Source organism: Vipera ursinii (assembly GCF_947247035.1).
Source record: "Vipera ursinii genome assembly, chromosome: 1".
Taxonomy (NCBI): Eukaryota; Metazoa; Chordata; class Lepidosauria; order Squamata; family Viperidae; genus Vipera; species Vipera ursinii.
In genome coordinates this window covers 43779491-43801439 of record NC_139512.1, presented here as the reverse complement: position 1 = coordinate 43801439, position 21949 = coordinate 43779491, and the positions used below count along the sequence as shown (strand labels likewise).

The 21949-nt window shown below is 37.0% G+C and overlaps 1 protein-coding gene across 3 annotated transcripts in view; it reads right to left on the bottom strand.

Annotated features, from left to right (window-relative positions):
* Window positions 1-21949, bottom strand: part of GALC (galactosylceramidase) — a 782116-nt gene that overhangs the window by 735673 nt on the left and 24494 nt on the right. For 2 of the 3 annotated variants that reach the window (XM_083375393.1, XM_083375392.1), the window contains exons 8-17: window positions 21551-21706; window positions 20666-20790; window positions 16752-16879; window positions 15393-15482; window positions 12650-12739; window positions 11526-11670; window positions 10746-10926; window positions 7437-7597; window positions 6811-6887; window positions 2335-5842 (exon numbers count right to left, since the gene is read on the bottom strand). In XM_083375393.1, the coding sequence (XP_083231519.1) occupies window positions 5699-5842; window positions 6811-6887; window positions 7437-7597; window positions 10746-10926; window positions 11526-11670; window positions 12650-12739; window positions 15393-15482; window positions 16752-16879; window positions 20666-20790; window positions 21551-21706 (1297 nt within the window). In that variant the 3' untranslated portion in view covers window positions 2335-5698. Of the gene's footprint in view, window positions 1-2334; window positions 5843-6810; window positions 6888-7436; window positions 7598-10745; window positions 10927-11525; window positions 11671-12649; window positions 12740-15392; window positions 15483-16751; window positions 16880-20665; window positions 20791-21550; window positions 21707-21949 lie in introns of those variants that run through there. The other variant, XR_014493956.1, reaches the window with a different exon arrangement.

The following is a 21949-nucleotide window of genomic DNA, read 5'->3' as shown; positions in this document are numbered from 1 at the left end:
GCGTGTGGTCCTCAATGGAACTGCATCTACATGGAAGGAAGTGTGTAGTGGGGTGCCCCAGGGCTCTGTTCTGGGCCCAGTGCTCTTCAATATCTTCATTAACGATTTGGATGAGGGGATAGATGGGGAACTCATCAAATTTGCAGACGACACCAAGCTGGCAGGAATAGCCAATACTCCAGAAGATAGGCTTAAGATACAGAAGGATCTGGACAGACTCGAACACTGGGCACTATCTAACAAAATGAAATTCAATGGTGAAAAAAGTAAGGTTCTACATTTAGGCAGGAAAAATCAAATGCACAGGTATAGTATAGGTGGTACCTTGCTCAATAGTAGTAACTGTGAGAGGGATCTTGGAGTCCTAGTAGACAATCACTTGAATATGAGCCAGCAGTGTGCTGCAGCTGCCAAAAAAGCCAACACAGTGCTAGGCTGCATTAACAGAAGGATAGAATCAAGATCAAGTGAAGTACTAATACCACTTTACAATGCTTTGGTAAGGCCACACCTGGAATACTGCATCCAGTTTTGGTCACCACGATGTAAAAAAGATGTCGAGACTCTAGAAAGAGTACAGAGAAGATGATTGGGGGACTGGAGGCTAAAACATATAGGGAACGGTTGCTGGAATTGGGAATGTGTAGTTTAATGAAGAGAAGGGTGAGGGGTGACATGGTAGCAGTGTTCCAATATCTAAGGGGCTGCCACAAAGAAGAGGGAGTCAAGCTATTCTCCAAAGCATCTAAATGAAGGACAAGAAGCAATGGATGGAAACTAGTCAAGGAGAGAAGCAACCTAGAACTAAGGAGAAACTTCCTGACAGTTAGAACAATTAACCCGTGGAACAACCTGCCTCCAGAGGTGGTGAATGCTCCAACACTGGAGGTTTTTAAGAAGAGACTGGACAGCCATTTGCCTGAAATGGTATAAGGTTTCCTGCCTGAGCAGGGGGTTGGACTAGATGACCTCCAAGGTCCCTTCCAACTACTACTTCTTCTTCTTCTTCTTCTTCTTCTTCTTCTTCTTCTTATTATTATTATTATTATTATTATTATTATTATTATTATTATTATTATTATTATTATTATTGAATAGACTATTTAGGAAATAGGAAATGCAGGTAGATACAGACATAGATGGCTTAGGTAAGACAGAAAATAAGTTTGTTATTTTTAAAAAAAACCAACTAAAAGCCTCCCTGGAGAAAAAATGGAAAATGAAAACAGCCTGTTTGTTGCTGGTTTGTAAACATCTCCCAGAAAAGCCTCCTCACTGAGATGAAGATTTATGTGTGTATGCATGCATATATACAGCCACCCAACTCAAATATGTGATTCTGGGTACAAAAGATAGAAAAACTGTAAAATGCACAAAATAATGTAATACATTAAAACATGCTAAATAATGAAATGGTGAACAGGTAATATTAAAAGCTAAAATTATGGCTCTGACTTAGAATCATGGAATCCTCATTCAGGCTGATCAAGGTCTTCCACAGGAATAAGAAACCCTGCATTTGTTACCATGAAAGAATCAGCCCCAATGGCTATTACAATTACGTTTAAATATCTTGATTAAATCTTTTTCCTGCAACAAAAGCATTTTACTAATCCAGCTCTTCTTTGCATTGTTCCCAATTCCTCCTCTTCTCGCAGAAGATCTTAGAAAATAGCTTAAAATGGTAGCCCAATGTTAATTTAAAATATTTAGCCCAATATTGTCAATACTCTTGCACACTGCACTAAGCCATTCTTTAACCAGTTGATTGTTCATACATCCTATTAAGCCAAGCCAAACAAATCATGTGTAACCCAGCTATTGACAGGCATAAGTTTCAGACTGTGATTATTTCATCTACCAGAGATTTATCTTTGAACCTTCCGCTTGTAAAATAGATCATCTACCATTGAAATTTCTTTCCCAGTTTTATTTCTGAACCATGTTCTGCACTATGTAGTATGGTGAACTCTAAAAATTTAATCTGTAGTTATTTTGACTACTTTTACAGTATATCCCACCTTTCCTCCAGAACTTCAAGAAGGCATACACAGCATTCTCTCCTCAAATTTTTTCTCAACAAGAACTCTATAGCAGAGCTCCCCAACCTTTTGGGCACCAGGAACTGGTCCCGTGGAGAGAGGTTTTTCCACAGACTGGAGAGTGTGTGGTTTTGTGTGCTGCCTGCATCCCACAGATGGGGCCTTCATTGTTTGTGCGGACGAGTTGCCCAGTACTGGTCCATGGACCAGAGGTTGGGTAACCCTGCTCTATAGGTTAGGTTCAGAGAATATAACTAACCCAGACAACACACAAACAAACAAACCACAAATCAAAGATTTAAATGATATTTATTCTTTGTTTAAAACATTAGGAATTGCAATAATCAATCACATACATCAGACTATTGTCAAACATCAAAGCAGTTTCTTAAACAAGCCAATTTTATAACAAACATCTGTAATTCTATAAATTAACAAGAAACAGAATTCTTGATTTTACACTTAGTGAACCAGGCAAAACTGGAACCATTAACCTGGTGCAGAAATATTACAGTTTTTGTAATAAAGGCAGGTAGGCATGCATATCCCTGAATTAGTCTTTTCCAACTAGTGTTCAAACTGGTTGGACTGCATAACTTCCAGAATGAACTGGTTAGGGGTGGGGGATAACTATATGCAAAGGATATCATGTGTACCTAGTTATCTTTCTGCAATCTTCAGAAAGGAAAATGGTAATCTTAAATTTGCAGCCTTATAATTTACATTAATCTAATAACTTAGGCATTCATTTCAATCTTAAATCTATCCTGAGATTGATAGTATTTGTCTGGGAGGTACTAAGGGACAAAAGTTTAAGAAACCCATTTTGCTCTTTGTTTTATCATGCAGAAAAAACAAAAAAAAAACCAAACATTTTGACCCTGTCTACTTTGATGATATGAGTTACTTCATCTGCAACTTTCCAGTCTGTTTGAAAAAAATGACAACAACAAAAAAAGATCCTGTGCATTCTGTCCTTTATATCCTCACCTTTTGAACACCTGGCCAATATAAGATATCAAAATTTCAATTAAACACAGATTTTGATATTTTAAAATCTTTTTTATTTAGTTGCTAAGCCATTAGTCTTTAATAAGGAAAGTTACATTTTTTTGGCCCATAATTCAGAAGAAATGTTTTTTTCCTTTCAAACATATGTGCTTTATTTTGATAACCATCAATATCCAATTTACAAAACAGGACAAACGCTATAGTATTATTAGCTTATTAACTGCATGTATATATTTACCATTAGCCAATCTGATCATCTTTTGTCTTAAGCTGAGATATGAACAAGCATTTCACTCACACAAGGAAACATACTTTTCCTTTTGGTCTTTGCCTAACTGGTAATCAACATCTTACAAACAAGCTTAATTCAATATGCTGGCTAGGAAACAATTGTTTTGGTCTGAATAAGATAGAAAAAATATGAGGGCTTATGGTTTAATTATGTCTGGAATAGACAAACAGTCATAATTCTGTTCTGTAAACCAATACATTATCAACTGTAATATCTTGTCTCAGAAGTCTCTTTGAACTAGAAGAGACAGATTTCTGTATGTCATCTAACAAAGATATTTTGTAATGCTATCTAGAGTATAAACACAATTTTATCAGAATCAACTTTCAAAGGAGTATATCCAGTTAGTTTTTATTGAATACCATAAGTTAATGTTGCCTAGAATAAAAAAGACACAAAATTGAACTATTTGTTTTAAAAAAGAGGCAACAGTTTTAAGAAGTTACCTATTCTTTCTATAAAGCCAGCAATCCACAACTCTAGCAGAAACAGGAACATATTAGGGTTTCTTCAATGGTAGATAAAAGGTGAGAAAATGTAAAGCAAGATTCAGGTCTATAATCTGCATAATTTGCAACAGCACTGCAAAACTTTCTGATTATCAAGTCTTACAATAACAAAGAAAGCAAATCCACAACCACGACCCTTTCTGCCATAGCTTCTCTTAGACTCTTCATCTCTCAGCTTCATTTGTCAAAATATGAACACAAAGTGATGGACGTTGATCAGAATTTAATATACTTCTGTTGAGCAGTTTTAGAATTCTGTGTTAAGATTTTTCTCCAACTATAATAATTCAATATACCTTTGCAATGGTATATTCAGGACAACTTAGTACATTCTCATAGAGAGCTATTTGCTCTGCCCTATATATTGCCAGTTTGTATTAAGTTTTTCCCCCCACTATTTTGTATTTGGCACCTACCCCGTACACTTCAAAATATTAAATAATAAAATAAACTGAAACTAGTTAACTAATAAAAGTTCAGTAAATAAGCAAATTATTTTAGCCTTCAAAATTAAATGTCACCAAAAAGCATAAAGGGACATTGGTATTTGTAAGTTAAAATATGTGAAATAATGTTTTTCTGCATACTTTTTTATTCATGAAAGCTAGGGCCTTGATATATACATCTAATAAAATCTAAATCTAAATCTAATCATCCACAGATACTGGTGTCTGTGCAACTCTTTGGATTATAAAATTTCACAATTTTACTGGTCATAACGTCCTTGTGCAAGAGTACCTTTGAGTGTATACTGACCTACAGACATGAGGTAAAACAAGGTCTCGTGACTTTTCATCACCTATAGGTAGTCCTCGACTTACAACATAAATGAGTCTGGAATTATGGTGGTAAGTCATGGCAGTTGTTACTCGGATCACCATGTGACAGTGCCAAATTTTATGGCCTTCTTTGTGGCAGTTGTTAAGAAAATGCCACGGTTATTAATCAAATCTTCTTTCAGCAGTGGGTGTTTTTTTGCCAGAAACCAGAAGTAAAAGTCGGAAACCGGCAAAAAATACCAAAAAAATTACAGTTACATGACCAACAAATGCTGAAAACCATAAATACAAGCCAGTTGTCAAGTGCCCAAACTGTGATTAAGTAATACATTTTGGGGCTGGTGCAGCCATCAGAACTGCGAAAATAAGTTGTAAGTAGCTCCGGGGAGGTCCATCATAATTTTGAACTTCACTAAGGACACTTTTTTCTCCTTCAATGTATCTAGTCAGGCACAACGAAGAAAACTACAAAGTTATCTGGGTTACTAACCCAAGATTAATAATAGGCATTTTCAATATATTTGCTGTACTGTTATCAATAAGAGGTAGTTTAAAAGAAGGAACTTCACAAATAAGCCAGCCAATCATAAGCTGGCTATTTTTTTCTTCATTAAAATTAGATAAGAGTATTAAGACATTAGAAAACTAGGAGTAAAATCTCATGTCCTAGTAGAAGACATATAAATCCACTGAAATCCTTATTCCCTCATTCCATGCTTCATAATAGATATGAGGCGTTCCATCTGATTGCAAAATGAATTTTACCCCTCCTCCCAAAAAATGGACTTCACACCACCCAGAAATAGTGAAAGCAGAAATTCTACCTAATTGTAACTGCTTAATTTCTATTAATTAAAGAGATAAGACTGGGTCACATTTCCATTTATAGCTTGCACACAAAAAATTAACATAGATCTGATTTTAAGAAGGAAGAGGAACGATTTGTAGCCAGAAGAACATTGAATATATATTAATATTAGTAGGAAACAATCAAAATAGCATAATTTACTATTAAATTAAGGTTTGACCAGGCATACTTAGAATTGATTATGTATGATGGAAATGTCAGCTGGCCTCAACATGAAAATTGTCAAATTGTGTCAGTTCAAAAGAATGGGTCCCAATAGCTGCCCAGCCATTCTCTGGACTTTGTGTGGTGATGTTCTCCCACAGAGGATAGCCATTCAACATGCCAGAGATATTGGATCCCTGTCAAAAAGAAGAAAAAAGTACAAATTTGTATTCAAGAGTCAATATTATTTTCAGTATAATGATGAAGCACATCATAAGGCAGAAAATAAATCTTTCTAAACTATTTGAAAAATATTTTTGTTTTCCACAAGACAAATGCTAGATCTTCCATTTTGAGGGAGATCTGCATTGCAAGCTTTCCACTGAAAATAAATTCACAAAATATATACACTGAATTGAAACCAAAAAACAAAACATGCCCATATTCTATAACCAAAGGTCACCCACTGACCTTTATTTGCACCATGCATACTTATCCACAATCTGGATACTTTACAGAGATATGGAGTTCAACTCTCAGAATTCCCAGCCAGCCTGACCCTTTCTGAGACTTCTGGAAGTTAAAATGTTAGAACTGGGGAGTAGGAAGGGGACCATTGGGGAAAATTGGAAAATATATCTTACTATTTCAGAGTTATTTCCAAGTGGATTAATTCCTGTCATTTCTATGTCACAGGAACAAGTTAAATTAAGTGGAGGAAATCCACGTTATTTCCTCTATTCACTTCATTCAGAGGAATAAAACAGAATGCCCCCACTACACACACACACACACACACACACACACACACACACACACGTCCAAAAAGCAACCCTGTTGAACAGTCCAGATTTTAGAAGTGATAGGAAAATACGTAACTACACTGCATCCCAAGGAATGCCTTATAGATTAAAAACTGAACTCAGGAAGAGCAATTCTCAAAAAAAATATGTGGATAAACAGGTTTTAACCTGTTGGGATATTCTTGTACTAATCTCTAAGAGGCTATTCTTGAACAAAGGAACTCTCTCAGCATGATACTACTGAATTGCAGCTTGTGAGGTAGTTGAATTTTAATACCTGTGGCTTAATGAGATAGCAGGCTTTTATTCCTCTACAGGAGTTAATCAGCTTACCAGTATTTGGATAGCACTTCAATGCTTACCTTGAGAATCAAAGTGAGTGTATACCATCTGTTTGCTCGCACACCAGATAACCCTTTCATCAAGATTTCATCGCCAGCTACAAAAGAATAACATTTTAAAATGCTTTCTCTATTTAGAAAGTGAACTGAAATGATGCGCCACACAAACTCTAAATCTGAACAAAATTAAATAAAACTAAAGGCATGCAAGAATACAGTACAATTAGTGTATTATATTCAAATTCAGTGATAAATCTAAAAATAAGCTAAGTATAAAAGATAGTTATCAATATTGCAATTTATTTGGAGTTGTATAGCTAATGGCAAGGACTGTGAAGCTGTAAGCCAGATTAGACTGCTCAACTAGACTGAATGTCACAGTAGCTATTTGGAATCCTATACATCCCATTTTGAATGCATTTTCAGCTTTGAATATTGGGGGAGGGAGGGAGGGAGGGAGGGAGGGGGAAAATGCTCCAATTTTTACCTTTTTACCTGCTTCCTAACATCTGGAAATACTAGGTTGGGTAAGATTCTGAAATAGATTTGCAGGGCACTTATCAAGTCTCTAAGAAGAGAGGGCAATTCACCAGTCCAACACCTTCCCCCAGCATGCTGCAAAAGTTAAAAAGTAAGAAAGAACTCACCAAGATCTCCTGTGACTCGGTATGTGCCATCAGGAAAAACCCAGAAGAAAATTCCTTTGGCTAATGTAACATATATGCCACCTTTGCTAATTCTTCCTGCAATGAATGCTCCTCCTTTATTTGATTCTATATAAATATCACAGGTTATTGTGAAATTTACCCTGCAAGAATAAATGGAAGATGGTTAAATTTGGGGCTGATTTTTTTTTAGGAATTGTCTTAATGTTTGAGTAGTTTTTTCTCTGGCCTATTTTGAAATCAGAATTTGTAACAACAGAAGGAGGAGAGATAAAGTGATCCAGTTCATAATTATGTCAGGGGAGTGATATTTTCTTCCTGTTTCTCTCCTAAATCTCTAAAGTAATATTCTAAGGGCTGAAGGTTATTCCATATAAGACTTCCCAAATAGGAAATGTTTCATCTTAGTGCCTATGGACATTCTTAGTCATCCAGGTCACAGTTATCCCAAAGATGCTTTTTCACAAAGCAACTGGACTTTCTTGTTTTTCTTTGAAGACATTTCACTTCTCATCCAAGAAGCTTCTTCAGCTCTGACTGGCTAGCGGGGAATGGAAAGTTCACCATCCAGTCTTCAAAAAAACCAAGAACATCCAGTTGCCTCATGAAAAAGCATCTTTGGGATGGTTCATCTTAGATTACCGTATTTTCTGACGTATAAGACGACTTTTTAACCCATGAAAATCTTCTCAAAAGTCAGGGGTTGTCTTATACGCCAGGTGCTGAAACTTTAGGGACAGGGCTGGCTGGAAAACCTGGAGCGGATCTCCCATTTGGTCTGCGCAGGGAAAGCGGGACCAATTGGAGAAGAAGCTGCAGTCTGTGATTTTTTATAGGCTGGGGTCTGGGCGTCTTTCCTTTTAAAGTTGAAGAGCAGCTGCAGTCTATCCCAACTTGAAAGGCAGGTGGGGAATGCAGCAGTCAGAGCAGCTGCTTAGCTCTAAGGACACATTTGACTCAGGAACTGGGCGGGCTGGCTGGAAAACCTGGAGCGGATCTCCCATTTGGTCTGCGCAGGGAAAGCTTTAGAGTGAATTAGGAAAAGTTTAATCCACTTGCACTGTTTTATGTTTACATGTTTGATGACAAACAGCCTTATGTTTATAAGTGAGTTTTCCTACTAAGTACCTGCATGTCATAAGCATTTGAATTAAAATTACCATATTAAAATCAAATCTGATGTTTTTTAATTTTTATTTGGTGTGCGTTGGAAGAGGGGTAGTCTTATACGGCGAGTATAGCCCAAACCCTATAATTTAACAGGAAATGTAGGGGGTCGTCTTATACGCCAGAAAATACGGTAGTTTTAGCAAAGATAAAGTAGGACTCATTGTAAATAAGATTAACAATTTTTAAAAAGCCAGACAAAATCTACCTGCCTGATACCTTATACGATTTAAAAATTATGTTCCCTACAAAGGCAACACTTCACAATACTTTAGGATTTTTTTTAAGTTTAATTTGGGGCGCATTCAATACTATCTAGTACTATTGAACATACTATATTACCTATCTGTATTATACAATTACAGAAATACCTAGAAACACCTCTGTAAATACCTCTAAGAGGGACAGAGCTGTAATTATCATTCTCTTTAGGAGAACTGAACCTAAAAAGATAATCAACAATATTACACAATGTTCCATTTCTCTGGCTTCTATGCTTCTAGCTATATGGGCCTCCATTTTATTCCCAGATGCATTCTTTTCTAGTTTGATATAGTTAAGGAAAAAACAATATCAATGATGAGATCAAGGGAAAGAATAGGAAAGAGAATAAGCAATTATCAGAATGTTATTTATAAGTTTATTTATAAAGCATTTTGTAAATTCATTTTTAAAATTGAAGGGCACAAAGTCTCTTAAAACTAAGTAAGTTTAGATATAAGATAAGATAGATGATAAGATGATAAGATAAGATAAGATAAGATGATAAGATAAGATAACCTTTATTGTCATTTTTACATAAATTTTGTTTCCAGTATTCAACAGATCAAATAATTAATACTCTGAATAATAAGTCATATCTTTGTAACAAGTCTGCTTTCAAGAATACTACTAGAATAATTTTTGACATAGGAAATATGTTCAGTTCTCTTTTACCAATGACTTCTATTCATCAACTTCTCATTACACAGAAGGAGGCACTAGGCAATCTTGGATTAAATAGTACGTATTACAAGGTTTACATAAACATGACAACACCTCAGATTCAACAGACATGGCATATGGGTCTCATCTACAAAGGAGTTCCATCTGATGGTACCCAGTAGGAGAGCCTTTTCTGATGTGACAGAATAGATTGGCTACAATCTTGTTGGCCTTTAAGAAGTCCCTGAAGACATTGCTATAATTTAATTTAATTTTAATTTAATTTATTAATATTTCTATACCGCCCTTCTCCCGAAGGACTCAGGGCGGTGTACAGGGCAAGAATAAAACACGGAGTTACAAAAATTAAAAGGTAATTAAATACATGCCCATAAAAACAGTTGATACATAATAAAACCCCAATAAAATAATAGTAAAATACCCCACCAGTCCCCCCTCAGGCCAGGCCGGCTTGTTCGAACAGGTATGTTTTCAGATCGCGGCAAAAGGAGCGAAGATCGGGCGCTGTCCGGAGCTCAACCGGTAATTGGTTCCATAGCTCCGGGGCGCCCACAGAGAAAGATCTCCCCCTGGGGGCCACCAATCGACATTCTCTGACCGGTGGCATCCTGAGGAGGCCCTCTCTGTGGGAACGCACAGGGCGGAGGGAAGTTGATGCCGGCAGCAGGTGTTCCCTAAGGTACTCCGGACCCCTGCCATGTAGGGCTTTAAACACCATTACTAGTACCTTGAATCTCACCCGGAAAACAACTGGTAACCAATGCAGCTCACGGAGCAGAGGTGTAACATGGGAGTATCGGGAGACTCCCAACACAACTCTCGCGGCTGCATTCTGTACCAGTTGGAGCTTCCGGGTGGTCCTCAAGGGCAGCCCCATGTAGAGAGCGTCAGGCCTTGATTAAGGTTGATACTTAATTGGTAAAAAAAGTTCTTTGTTTTAATTATTTTATTTCTATGAGTTTGCCTTTGCTATTTTAACTTGTGAGATGCCATAATCACATAAGTGAAATGGGAAGCTACCTAAAATGAATGAAATAAAATTAAAATAAAGAATAATCACAAGAAGTAAGTTTTCAACAAAAGATTCTCTGCAACTATAAGTTCACTGCTATATCCATGTTTCATTGTAAACTTTGGACTAAACTGAAAATACAGTACAATACCACATGCACTACATACCACGTATGGCTGCCTATAATGCTGATTGTGTTCTTTGCATCAGTAACCCAGGTTATAGGTCTCTGAGTCACCACTTGTCGGAGTGTAAAGACATGTTCCCCTGGATCAGAAGTATTAATAAAATATTCAAACACTCCTGTTTGATCAGTAAAGTATGGTGCTTCACTGAAAGGTGGATTGCCTATTTGAAGAACATAAATTTTATTATTTCAATCCCTCACAGTCATATTATACAACAGTAGCAATTTCGTAGTCCCCCAAAACTCCACATTATAATTGTTTATCATCACATGTACTGAAAAATTCATTTTTACTGTCTTAACTGGTCATCTCTTCAATGTTATCAAGCTAAATGAAAAAAGGCCACCAAGAAGAGTCAACTAAAATCTGTATGTGGCTGGGAAGTCTAGTGGGCTCAGATCTCAGTATTCATGGTTTTTTGTGATTTACATCAAATTTCAAAATTAAAAGGCTGCAGAAAAAAGTTCAATGAACAAGTACATGGACTGCCCAATCTGCAGCTATAATCACCAAGCAGAGCTAAACCTATCATGGATGATTTAATTTGGATTTTTGTTCAAACAGGGGATTAGACTTAAGGATATCAATAGATTCTCCCAATTGATTTCTATGTTTACTATAATAGGTTTCTGTTCATCTATTATTGGGAATACTAGAGAACTTATACTGTCGATAGGGCCCTATCTTTGACAAAAAATGATTGACAGCCTAGAATCATCAAATAAGGAATTCCCTCAAAATAGCTTTATGTTGTCTTACAGATATTGAAATCATCTTTGTAAGTGGATGGAAAAGGTTGAGATGGAGGAGGTTCTGAGAAAGAACTTTTATGGCCAGTTGTTAGAGTTGTCAAAGTATAGATCTCATCCAAGCCCAAGTTTAGCATCAATATTCCTTCAGAGATCTGCATAGCAAAAAGGAGAAAAAGTGATCAAGTAGTAGCAGTACATATAGGCAAGTTCTTCAGGGTACTGGAAAGGATTCATTCTTGGAGCACTGACAAGAATCAGAGTCAATTTGGTCTAAGGCTTAAGGCACCAAGCTAGAGACCAAAGACAGTGAGTTCCATCTTTGTCCCATCTTAGATATGAAAGCCACCTGAGTGACTTTGGGCCAGTCACTCTCTCTCTGCCTAATTTACCTCAGAGAGTTGTTGTCTTGGGTAAACGAGGTGGAAGAAGGATATATGCAGAGAGCTCTAAAGAAAAGAGTTTAGCTACAAACTATTATTCCAAGTGTTTCACTATGTTAGCCTTGCAGTATTCCCAAATCAAGAATTTACTGGGAGAGTGTAAGGAGTTAAAGGCCAACTAAATTTTTGGCTTTATACACCACTCAGAGTACATTGGAGTTAGGCACCTGTAATCAATTTAAAATAAATAGGCCTTACTGTTTTATCATGAGGCATCAAACATATGTATGAAACAGGAGCGCAAAAAAGTATGAAATCACATGCAACACAGGGGTATCAATGGAAGCTAGAAGTCTCCATCTGATTCAACTCAAACTGCATGTTTTTCTTCATCTGGAGATGGAGCTATAGCTATAGCACAATAGCATGCTATATGATTGAAACAATACTACAGCTCTGGGTAAGAGAGGAATTTAGAGCGCTCATATTTCTTCTCTAAATTCTAGCTGCCTCATTAAAAGCAGAAATATGTTGCCTGCTGTGACAAGATACATGCATTTCAGACATGGAAACTTCATAACACTTCTACTTAAACAGCATTATTATTTTTGTTTCAGAGGCAGCTTTGTAGAAGTAGCATCTGGGCAAATGCTCTTCCTTTGTATACCTTTAGTTCTTCAGATAGACTCTTAAAGGAAATATCCATCAACTATCATAGTCATATTAACCTTTTAACTTATGGTGCACTCACATTTTTAGGCCCAAGTGACTGAAATAACGTAGAGTTGGCAGTAGAAAAATCAAGCTTGGTATACCACATCTGAAGAGATTTCAACTTGCTCTGGAGGGGAAAAAATACCTTCAATTTTCTTTATAGTGTCTCAAATCTTTTTTAACTGCCAAAGAAGTCCACTGTTTTCCTCAAAATCTTTCTCAAACTTTACCACCAGCCCAGCAGTTTTCATGCTATAGCTCCCAAAATTCCCAGCCAGAGAGAAAGATGATATAGCATGACGTTAAGTAATCATTCAAAAGAGTTAAATTAATTTCTGCATAGATGGAGCAATCCTAAATAAGAGGAATTGCCCCCTGTAATACAGGCCTAAATTATCTCTCCAGGACATTTTTGTTAACACCAAGTCCTCTCAGAGGCTACAGATCCAGCAGATCCAAGTTAGCTTCTGCAGTGTCATTCGTCTAGAATTTCACATTTCAATGTCTACAGAACTTTCTACATATACATATATACATACAGAAGAGAACCTTTATTTCATCAAATCCCCTCTAAGCAGCAGGTTTGCAGCGTTGCATTCAAAACAGAATATAATAATTTATTTCAGAAATGTGGCAGAATGAGAATATGATTATTTCAACATTAGCATCATTGTATGGATGTTCGCAAATCAGACAAACTAATGCAAGTTTTAGCACAAATAGTGGTTTCAAATGAAAGAAAAGAAGCAGATAAAGATTCTTTCAATGAAGTTATCCAAACTAGAATTTTGAAGAATGAACTCCCTTTAACTTCTCTGTTGAACAGAAAAAAGAATACACTCAGAAGACATATGCTATGAGGTGCTAATGGGGTCTGAAATATTTGACTAGTTTGCATCTATTGAATAAATAGGATTCTATTATTTTAATCTTTGGGCAATTATCAGATTAGGCAAGAGCACTAAGCAATATATAAATCCCTAATTTGTCTATGAAAATAGATATATTTTATCGTAACTTTTAAAACTCTAAATCCTTTGATCACCTGTCTTTTAAAGTTACAGATACTCAACAATTTCCTTGGAAAATGTAATTTATGGTACATGCTATCATTCAGCACAAATGTCCAGATATAGAATAGTTGAACTCACAAGATATATTAGATGGTCTTCAACCTAGATGGTCTTCAAATGAAATTAATTAAAAGCATGGAGAAGGCTAATAATGTCCACTAGTCAGGATGACTGTGTATTCATTTCAGCATCAGGGTTATTGTGTCTCTACTAATTACTAAATACAACATGAGCAATAAGACGCCACTTTACTCATATTCTCTTTGTGGGCTACCCACTGGTATCTTTTTAGCCACTGTGAGCCACTGGATACGATTAAATTGGCCTTTGGTCTAGCCACCACAGTTCTACTATGGTGGCTTAGGTGGAAGGCAGTAGCACAGCAGAAAATTAAAACAAAACACTACACTAGGAAGTCAAAATGACAATAATCTAAACAACTTTTTAGACTACTGAAATTACATATTTTTTAATTTTTTCAGTGTTATAATTCATTTTTTATGATGAATTGAATCTATTCCATATGAAATTGCATTCTCTAGTCTTGACTCTCTCTTGATACAAAGCTGATTCAAAGTCTTCAAAGTTGATAAATTTCATAAAACCAACATTCTTAGTTTGGAATTGAACTACTCTTCCATGTACAAATGATCATCCCTTTTGATACAATCCAAGCACAATATATCCATAGTTGTTCAGACTGAACATTTCCACATTTCCATATTTTTGAAAGATAAGGATTAAAGTTATCAATGTATTGTTAAATTAATTGCCTTTATAAAGATAGGATTCACCATGGTTATAATATTTGACCAATAAGGAACTATATATTTACCAACATTCCTTCAAATTTATTGCTAATGCAACATATTAATAGGGCCAAACAATTTTTTTCAAAAAAAATCTTTGAATAGCCCTTAAAGCTGGGGCAAAGTAGTAAACTGCATAGATAACAAATATTTTAACGGTATTTATTGCTATTTAAAATACTTTTTCAGAATCTCAGAAATTTGAAAAAGATTATTACTTATCAATAGATTAAGAGTATTATGAGCTTATGACTTTTAAAAAATGCATTGCTATCCATTTTAAAAGAAAAGAAAAACTTACACTATAATTATAATTACTATAATTGTCAAGATAAATAACACTCAAGCTGAGACCACAGTGATATTTATTCAATATTGTTTCAATTCCAATGCATGACCGAGGTTAATAAATAAACCTCATAATACTGTTTAAAATCAGAAAAACAAAAACTATTATCATTGTACTTCAAAATAAAATAAAATCTGGTTCGTATATCATCAATTCTGCTGCTATTGGTTCCACTTAAATAGTTTAAAACCAATTAATGTTAATGGTTACTTTTTTAATGGATGGAACAAATATCCAGAGTTTCCCTGTTCAAGTTAAGTCTTTCTTGGAAATCTGAGTTGTAGCAAACCAGATCACAGGCAACCAAAACACTGCAGCACCATGAATCTGGACTGCACCATATTTCTTTGTTCAACCAATAAGACTGGGTACATAAGAATAGGATTTGTCCCTCAATTAGTTATATCTAACATTCAATTAGTCACTTCAAAAATGCCAATCATTCTAATTGCTATGGATAAACAAGACAAACCGTTGCCTGATCTTGTTCTGATCATCTATTCTCTAAGGCACCCGACAGAGTGATTGAGGTACAGTTCAATTACTTACAAAGGATCCTTTCAAGTGGAAAACTGCTTTTTGGGGTGACACAACGTAGGGAGGAAGTGGTGGCCTGATGCACTCTGAGTGGTTATGTGTCTAAAAATAAAGAATAAGTTGCACAGATCAAACATCACCTCAAAATGCCATTCCTTTTATTTCTATCAGCCAGACTGTATGTGACATTACTTATTTAGATAAAGAGTGTCACCCACATAAAAGTATAATTAGTAAGTTCTATATAATCCTGAGGCTCATAAAAGTACAAAAAACAATATTTTTTTAAAAAAACTTTTTTTAAAAAGGAGGGGTGAAAAGAAAAGGAGGAGAGAGAAATCTCAAGAATGTCCCTTCAATGAGAACTGTGTTTGGTGACCATACTGACGACAGGGATAAAGGGCAAGAAGAGAAGATTCCCCCCCTCCTCTCTCTCTCTCTCTCTGTCTGTCTGTCTGTCTGTCTCTCTCTGTCTTTGTCTCTCTCCTAAGGACAGTGTTCTCAAGAGGGAGTAAGATATAATGCAATATTCTGCAATAATAATTCTGCATGCAACTTATATCCAGGATATCCCCATCAACTGCGGTAGTGTCTGAGAGTGGGGAGGTCCTGGGAACTAGGCTATCCCATCTGACATGCCAAACCAGGAAGTGGAAAATACAACAGTAACACACGGCAGAAAAGAAAGTGCCCCACACATAATCAGCAGAAACAGACCAGTTTTGCACTGCTGGATCCTTAGAGCATAACGGAAGACCTTAAGATGTAAGACTTAGAAATTGTTAAAGAATATAAAAAAGCAATTGTGATAGACAAAACAAAGCATAAGCTCCTTATTGTCTACTCAGTCTCTGAAAAAACTCGTTACAAACATGTGGTTCAATATACTATAAATTTGTTTAATACATAAATGAGTAATTTGGTTTTAGCATTGCATGTCAAAATGTTAAAAGCCCTTTATGCACTTCTCGCTCAGTCTTAGGGACTATGTTAGACCAGCTAGTGAAAAACACTAGTACAATGCTCCTCATAGAGAAACATTTATTTTCAAAATATATCAGCAGGTGGCAGCATTTGACTGACTTTGTGAGGATTCAAAAACTTAACAGTGTTATTGCTTGGATGGGAGAGTATCAGAGACTACTAGGGTTATAGACTATACTAAAGTCAGGGGGAAAAACCTTGAAACAAGGCAACAGAAATTCGTCTTCATATTGTTTCCATGAAAACTCTATGGATGCATTCATGAAATTAACAGGAGCCAAGAGCAACTCAAAGACACTGTACTTCCATAGCTTTTGTACTGTTATGCTTCCATAAAGTTTTGTGTTTGAAATCAACTCTACATTATACTTTGCCAAATAACATTACCATTGTTTCAATGATGATGGTCAGATTGCCTAGCCCATCAGTCAGAGCCACAAAGCTTCCACCTTTTTCCAGATGCCCATCTACTTTCAGGTAATACCAGCCTGGTTGTGTGAACTGTGTTGTATGTGCTGTTAAAACAAAAAAAGAGCATTGAAATCTGCTTCAATGGGGGGAAAAGATAATAAAGTCAACACAAAATGCCATGAAGAAAGAAGATAGCTCAACTGCCCTACAAGCAAGCAGTCATTTCTCTCTGACTGTAGTACCTATACATAGTTACAACTCAAACAAAGGTCCAGGAATAACTTCTTATAGATGGGTATGGATTTAATTCAGAAGAGCTCCTTCATAATGTGTGGGATCATGAATGCAACACCAATCTGTGACTCAATCAAACTACTGTGGTTTACACCAACAGTTCACAACCTGTGCTCTCCAGCTATTGCGGATTCTATTGCCTATAAATCCCAGACAGATCACAGATATTGTAAACTGGAAGGCTCCAGGCTAGGAAAGATCAGTCCTGATTGTCAACCTTCTGAATGAAAATGTATTTTGAATGATTAAGCAATATAGTAATAACATATGTTCTCATTCAATTCATACTTTTTTCATAAAGTTATGAGCTTATTAAAATGTAAGCATCAAATCAGAATAGTTTGAATTCCCCTTCATGGATTACTGCCTTGTCGTGGCGAAGGGGCTTGCGTAATTCAATGAAGCTATGAGCTCTGCCGTGCAGGGCCACCCAAGACGGACAGGTCATAGCAGAGAGTTCTGACAAAACGTGATCCACTGGAGAAGGAAATGGCAAACCACTCCAGTATCTTTGCCATGAAAACCCTATGGACAGTACCAAAAGGCAAAAAGATATGACGCTGGAAGATGAGCCCCTCAGGTCGGAAGGTGTCCAATATGCTACTGGGGAAGAGCAGAGGGCTAGTACTAATAGTGCCAGAAAGAATGAAGCGACTGGGCCACAGCCGAAAGGACGCTCAGCTGTGGATGTGTCTGGTGGTGAAAGGAAAGTCCGATGCTGTAAAGATTTTTTATCCATAGGAACCTGGAATGTAAGATCCATGAATCAAGGAAAGCTGGACGTGGTCAAACAAGAGATGACAAGACTGAACATCGACATCTTAGGTATCACCGAACTAAAATGGACAGGAATGGGTGAATTTAATTCAGATGACCATCAGGTATACTACTGCGGGCAAGAATCCCTCAGAAGAAATGGAGTAGCCTTCATAGTCAATAAAAGAGTAGGAAAAGCAATACTGGGATACAATCCTCAAAATGACAGAATGATCTCAGTTCGAATCCAAGGCAAACCATTCAATATCACAGTAGTCCAAGTCTATGCCCCAACCACCGGTGCTGAAGAGGATGAAATTGACCGGTTCTATGAAGCCCTACAGCACCTTATAGAACTAACACCAAAAAATGATGTCCTTATCATCATGGGGGATTGGAATGCTAAAGTAGGAAGCCAAAAGATAACCAGAGTAACAGGCAAGTTTGGCCTTGGAGTACAAAATGAAGCAGGGCACAGGCTGATAGAATTTTGTCAAGAGAATACGATGGTCCTAGCAAACACTCTTTTACAACAACCCAAGAGACCGCTCTACACGTGGACATCACCAGATGGTCAACACAGAAATCAGATTGACTATATGCTCTGCAGCCAAAGATGGAGAAGCTCTATACAGTCAGTAAAAACAAGACCAGGAGCTGACTGTGGCTCAGACTATGAGCTTCTCATTGCAAAGTTTAGGCTTAAACTGAAGAAAGTAGGGAAAAGCACTAGGCCACTCAGGTATGAATTAAATCATATCCCTGTTGAATATACAGTAGAGGTGACAAATAGATTTAAGGAATTAGATCTGATAGACAGAGTGCCTGAAGAACTATGGACAGAGGTTCGCAACATTGTAAAACAGGTAGCAACCAAAACCATCCCAAAGAAAAAGAAATGCAAGAAAGCAAAATGGGTGTCTGAGGAAGCTTTGCAAATAGCTGAGGAAAGGAGGGAAGCGAAAGACAAGGGGAAAAAAAGAAAGATACGCCCAATTGAATGCAGAATTCCAGAGAATAGCTAGAAGAGATAAGAATGCCTTCTTAAATGAACAGTGCAAAGAAACAGAAGAAAACAAATAGAATAGGGAGGACCAGAGATCTTTTCGAAAAAATTGGAGAGATGAAGGGAACGTTTCATGCAAAAATTGGCATGATAAAGGACCAAAATGGCAGGGACCTAACAGAGGCAGAAGAGATTAAGAAGACGTGGCAAAATTACACAGAAGAACTATACCAGAATGAGCTTAATGTCCCTGATAATCATAATGAGGTGGTCACTGACCTCGAGCCAGACATCCTAGAATGTGAAGTGAAGTGGGCCTTAGAAAAGCTGAGCAACAACAAAGCTAGTGGAGGTGACAGTATTCCAGCTGAGCTATTCAAAATCTTAAAAGACGATGCAGTAAAAGTGCTACACTCAATTTGCCAGCAAATTTGGAAAACTCAACAGTGGCCACAGGATTGGAAAAGATCAGTTTACATTCCAATTCCAAAGACAATTCCAAAGACAGACAGTGCCAAAGAATGTTCAAACTATCGCACCATTGCACTCATTTCTCATGCTAGTAAAGTTATGCTTAAAATCCTACAAGCTAGACTCTAGCAGTATGTGGATCGAGAACTACCAGAAGTACAGGCAGGATTTCGAAGAGGCAGAGGAACTAGAGATCAAATTGCCAACATACGCTGCATCATGGAGAAAGCTAGAGAGTTCCAGAAAAATATCAACAACCTAAGATATGCAGATACCACTCTAATGGCAGAAAGTGAAGAAGAACTAAAGAGCCTCTTGTTGCGGGTGAAGAAGGAGAGTGCAAAATTTGGGTTGAAACTTAACATTAAGAAAACCAAGATCATGGCATCTGGCCCTCTCAATTCCTGGCAAATAGATGGGGAAGAAATGGAGGTAGTGACAGATTTTATTTTCCTTGGCTCCAAGATCACTGCACATGGGGATTGTAGCCAAGAAATTAAAAGACGCTTGCTCCTTGGGAGGAAAGCCATGGCATGGCAAATCTAGACAGCACACTAAAAAGCAGAGACATCACCCTGTCAATAAAAGTGTGTATAGTCAAGGCTATGGTCTTCCCAGTTGCAATGTATGGCAGTGAAAGCTGGACCATAAAAAAGGCTGAGCGCCAAAGAATTGAAGCCTTTGAACTATGGTGCTGGAGAAGACTCCTGCGAGTCCCTTGGACTGCAAGGCAAGGCGATCAAACCGGTCAGTCTTAGAGGAGATCAACTCTGACTGCTCTTTAGAAGGCCAGATCCTGAAGCTAAAACTCAAATACTTTGGCCACCTAATGAGAAGGAAGGACTCACTGGAGAAGAGCCTAATGCTGGGAAAGGTTGAGGGCAACAGAAGAAGGGGACGACAGAGAATGAGCTAGTTGGCTGGAGTTACTGAAGCAGTAGGTGTGAGCTTAAATGGACTCCAGAAGATGGTAGAGGACAGGAAGGCCTGGAGGAACGTTGTCCATAGGGTCGCGATGGGTCGGACAGGACTTCGCAGCTAACAACAACAACAAAATAGTTTGAATTCAAAACCTGAGTCAATTTTGATAAGACAAAATGTCTGAAATATTTTCAAATCAACAGTAGTCCTATGAAGTTACCCCATCATGCAAAATCTTGCACATATGTTGAAACAAAACTGTTTTAATCCATGCACGTTCTCTTATAATATTTAGTAAGAAGCTACGTTATTCATTTAGAAAGATTTGTATTCTAGTGTATTCCAACAAGTATTACGATTTAAAAGAGCTCAACATGCATTTAAAGCAGCTCAACATGCATTTAATAACTGGAAAAGTTTATGTCTAACTTTAAAAACATACCTGTGGCCCATATGGGAGAATTCACAGAGTAATGCCCACTCCATGGTTCTTGTGCTGTCATTAAACCACACCTTCCAAAGGGTAATTTTTCATAGTAACTAGCCACCAAATTCCAAGCAATAGTGCTAAGAATGAACAATAAGAAAAAGAAAGGAAAATTATTAATTATATTCCACTATTCCTAAACCAAAATCTTCAGAGGCATCTTACAGGAAATAGCAGCATCCATTAATAAAATCTCAATAAATAAATATATGAATGGAGAAATGGTTACCAAAGGTGAAAATATTGACACAGACTAAGCTTAGAGAGGTATTTATCTGCCTTTCACTCACTTCTGACACTTTTCACTTGATGGTAATAGTGCAAAAAATTGAAAGGAGAGGGCTTCACAAAGGTTTATATAATTAAGTGGTTAAGCAAATGTCCACCTATTTAATTCAACCCAAGAGCTACTATAACAGGGTGTCAAACTGCCGACCCAGGGGCTGGTTTCATCATACCGAAGCCGCGCCCACTCCATTGCTGGCAATGCAAAAAGAGTCGTGATACGTCATGACACGTCACGTGATGTGGCAAGTTTGACACCTATGTAGTATAGGTTGATCAATCAAACACAATGTAAGTATTTACCAAGTCATATAGTAAGAAACTCTTTTACAGGGGGAATATCTGCAGAATAAATGTTCTTCTTATGAACACTTCAGCTTTGGGGGGGGGGGGGAAACAGTTGGTCCAAGTTTCATGCGCATAATGATTTCATTTGTTAAAAATTGATCCAATGTCACTGCCAAAAGAATTAAGCAAGATTTTCACAATATTATAGATACACATACATATTGTCATGAAATACATTTTTATATCACCAGGTATATCGACACATACGCAGTCATGTTCCCATTTACATAATTTTGATTCAGGATTCTAGCCCAGCAACCAGCGCCAACTTCATTGTTGAAAGTACTGTAGTCTTCAGAAGACCAGAGTTTCTTTAGAGTTAATTGAGCTTTTTTCACTGTTTCTGTTCCTGGGTAGTGAGCCCTAGACAGGAAAAAATATATACATTTTAATTCCAATGTACATGCATTTGATTAAATAACATTCTACAAAAGTTTGTAAGGCATGATGTCTTTTCTAATAATGATATTCCTCAGGGCTTCAATTTTTGACGATTATATGGAAAATTGGGAATCTCAACTAGTTTTAAATAACTCATAGCTGTTTCAAGGGCAGTCCAGCAATCTCTTTTACATTTACAGCAATAGTAAATCCGTGACATAGAAA